The sequence below is a fragment of the Malus domestica genome, chromosome 09 (assembly GCF_042453785.1).
Source record: "Malus domestica chromosome 09, GDT2T_hap1".
Lineage (NCBI taxonomy): Eukaryota > Viridiplantae > Streptophyta > Magnoliopsida > Rosales > Rosaceae > Malus > Malus domestica.
The window spans coordinates 30682447-30685640 of NC_091669.1; the positions used below are offsets into that span (position 1 = coordinate 30682447).

General features: G+C 40.5%; 1 protein-coding gene across 1 annotated transcript; it reads left to right on the forward strand.

Moving 5' to 3' along the window:
- The first annotated feature begins 2864 nt into the window (after positions 1–2864).
- LOC114827158 (uncharacterized) lies at positions 2865–3194 on the forward strand. Its single transcript, XM_029108841.2, has one exon. The coding sequence runs from the start codon at positions 2865–2867 to the stop codon at positions 3192–3194; it is 330 nt and encodes a 109-aa protein (XP_028964674.2).

A 3194-nucleotide genomic window follows, 5' to 3' on the forward strand; every position in this document is an offset into this window, starting at 1 on the left:
TTTTTTTTTTTCTTTCCATTTTCTTATTCCATCACTCTCCATCTTATCTCTTGCCTTCTCCCGTGCACCATCCCTCTCTTGGCCAAAGAACACACACACCTATACATCAACAAACAAATAACAACACCAACCCTTCACCATTCCTAGCCTCTATGGTTAGGTCTTGAACCAAAAATTTAGGAGAAAAACCTGTTGGAAAACCCTTTCCCGAGCTGCACTGTGCAAGGAACTTCTTCGACGAATTTTGACCATTTATGGCGAAGGTAAGCCTCGAAATTAGTCCATACCATTGTAGATCGTGTCTAAGTTTACGATTAGTAAGTTTTTGGGTGGTTTTGGTAGTGTAGGAACTCGAAAAACACTAAGGAAGTCACTGTGCAAAATATGGAATTTCAAAACTGTGGTCGTTTGGCCACGTTCCAGCCATTTTTTCGGCCAACTCCGATCTCCGTTGGGCCTCCTAAGGGTATGAATCTCTTCTCCACATTCCAAACTACATTTTGACGTTTGAATAACTCGATTTGCTCGGAATGAGCTCTTGAAGTTGGTTTAAAAATCTGAAGAAATTACAGAAATTCGAAGTAGGCGAGTACAAGTGTACTTGCTGCGTGTGGGGTTCGCATGGGCCAACGCGTGGAGTGCACGCACCTTCGTCGAAGGCATTGTGCTCCGTCGCCGTCCACAACGACAACCAAAGCGGCGCTATCGACTTTTTCGGCCAACCTTCCGGTGACTCAACTTGGCACGTGGCCTCCCAGATAGCAATCCCATGGCGGTGTGTGGGGGAACCCGAGGTCCTTCCTTAGGTTTTTCGACGTCCCGAATCCGAATCCAAAGTCCGTTTTCCCAAATTCAATCATCTAAGTAGAATTTTACTAATTGGTCCCTTTATGTGCTTAGGTGCATCGTTTGGTGGCAATCCTGTCCTTCCTAGTTCGAACGGCTCTTCAACGACAAAGTATTTGTGAGTGGAACCTTTCTCAAATTGCATTTTTTTTTATAAAATATTAGGCTTCCATGCATTTCATATTTCATGAATTGACTATGTTTTATATTATGTTTTACGAATTTCTATATTTATGATTTCGGAGAATTCATGATTTATTTGATTCGCTTTTATGAAATATTCTTGATTTGTCTATTTAAGGTTTATAAAATGGCATGTTTATAGAAATCACATTTATGGAATTTCTTATGATTTCAGATGATGAGGTTTTGGTATTCTACACTTGGTATGAGATTTTGGTTATGTTTTTTGGTGCTTATCTAGTGGGTAATCATACAACACATACACACAACTTGAGTATGTATACGTCTATAGCCATAGGACATAGTCGAGGAACAGTGAGATATTATTACATGCTCCCAGCTTCATTGGCAAAACCAATGTTGGACAGCTTCACTAGCCACGACTAGTGTCGATGTGTTATGTTATATTTCTTATTTAGCATAACCCAGAGTCGTACAACTTCACCTTCAGGTGATAGGACCTATCGAATTTCTTCACTGGTGTAACCCAGTGTCGTACCGCTTCACCTTCGGGTGATAGTTATGCCTTTGGGCGACTATGATACCCCTAATTGATCATTGATGTGATTTACGAAGGTTTTATGGATTTGCCTTCAAGCGACTATGTTACCATTACTGAGTACTGGTTTATACATACATGTTTTATGAACGTTTTCATGGCATGCTAGAGTTTTCAAAAAACCTACTATGTAGTACTATATGAGTTTTCAAAACAGGGGGTTAGTATGTTCAAAAGAAAAATGGTTTTACTTAGTATTATTATTATAAACTTTGGTCCACTCACTGTTTTGTTTTGCGCCCCCTTCAGGATTTAGAATCGAGCCGTACGATCTCGGTGTCAGGGCACTTCCGCATAGGTATCTTCAAGTATTCTCAGTGTAAGACCCATTCATTTGTTTGTACCTTTTTATAATAATTCTTTCACATTACTCTTGATTAGTTGTATGCTCTGAACACGTTTCTGCATTGGCATATTTCTTTCTAATTACATATTTTATTTGTATGCATATTTACAATTGTTTCGTTACCCTCGGATGTCGGCCAACACGTACTTATCATGGTGTTTGGAGGATATAGGGATCGGGGCGTGTCAGTTCGAGCTTCAAAGTGTCCAAGCTTGTGGATGTCCAATCTCGTAAATGCCCGAATGAGTGGGTGTTCGAGCTCGCGGATGTCTGAGCACATAAGTGTCCAGATGAGCGAGTGTCCGAGCTAGTGGGTGTCCAGTCAAACAAGAGGTCACCATTCCGACTAAATCTCTGTCACCATAAGCATGTGGCTCAGTAATGTGAACTACTATAATTTAATTTATTTTTTATTTTTGGAGAAAAGTTGCTTTATTCCAACACAATAATTACACAAGAAAAGGCCCAAATACATACACATAAACAAAAAGAAGGACCTCATAAGCAACTAAAGAGCCAAAAACAAAGAAAATACCGAAACAAACCCTAACATCTTTAACTCGCCATCGTCGGAAAACCGCTTACCAACTAACAGAAACAAATGTTCCTTGCACACACCTGAAAACGAGTAGAACAGAGCCCTAAAACTAGAAGAAAATGGAGTGAAAATAGAACCCCAAAACAAATCCCCAAACACCGCCAAACACCACACCGATAGCTACCACACATCGAAATAAGCTTACGGGAAGTAGCAACCCGTTAGCAACAGGGCCAACAAAGTGAAACCTAAAACGAAGGAAGCTAGTGGGAAAGAGCAACTCATTAGCAACAGTGCCATCAAAGGCAATCCTAAAGAAGGTGGTGGTGTGAACACCTGAGTGAAAACTCTACGCACCTTCCGGGTAAAACGCGAAAAATCGCAATACAAAGATGGAGAAGCCAAACCAGGATGTGAAGTTGAAGAAGGATGAGGCTGATTGGGTGGAAGATGAAGTGAAGTGTCGAGGAAAGTGGAAGAAAAATGAGAAAAAGATGGAAAGAAGATGCAAAGAAAGGGGAAAAGGAAGAAACGGCAGAATGAAAAAAAAAAGGAAAAAAAAAGTAAAAGGAAGGAAGAAGGAAAGTGGAAGGGAGGAGAGAAATGAGAAAAATAAAGGGGGGGAGTGGAAAGGAAGTGGAAGGGATGAAGGAAACCAAGGAAAAAAGGGCTACAGACAAAGAAATCAGGGGCACAAGAAGTTAGAAAAAAGTGATCATTAA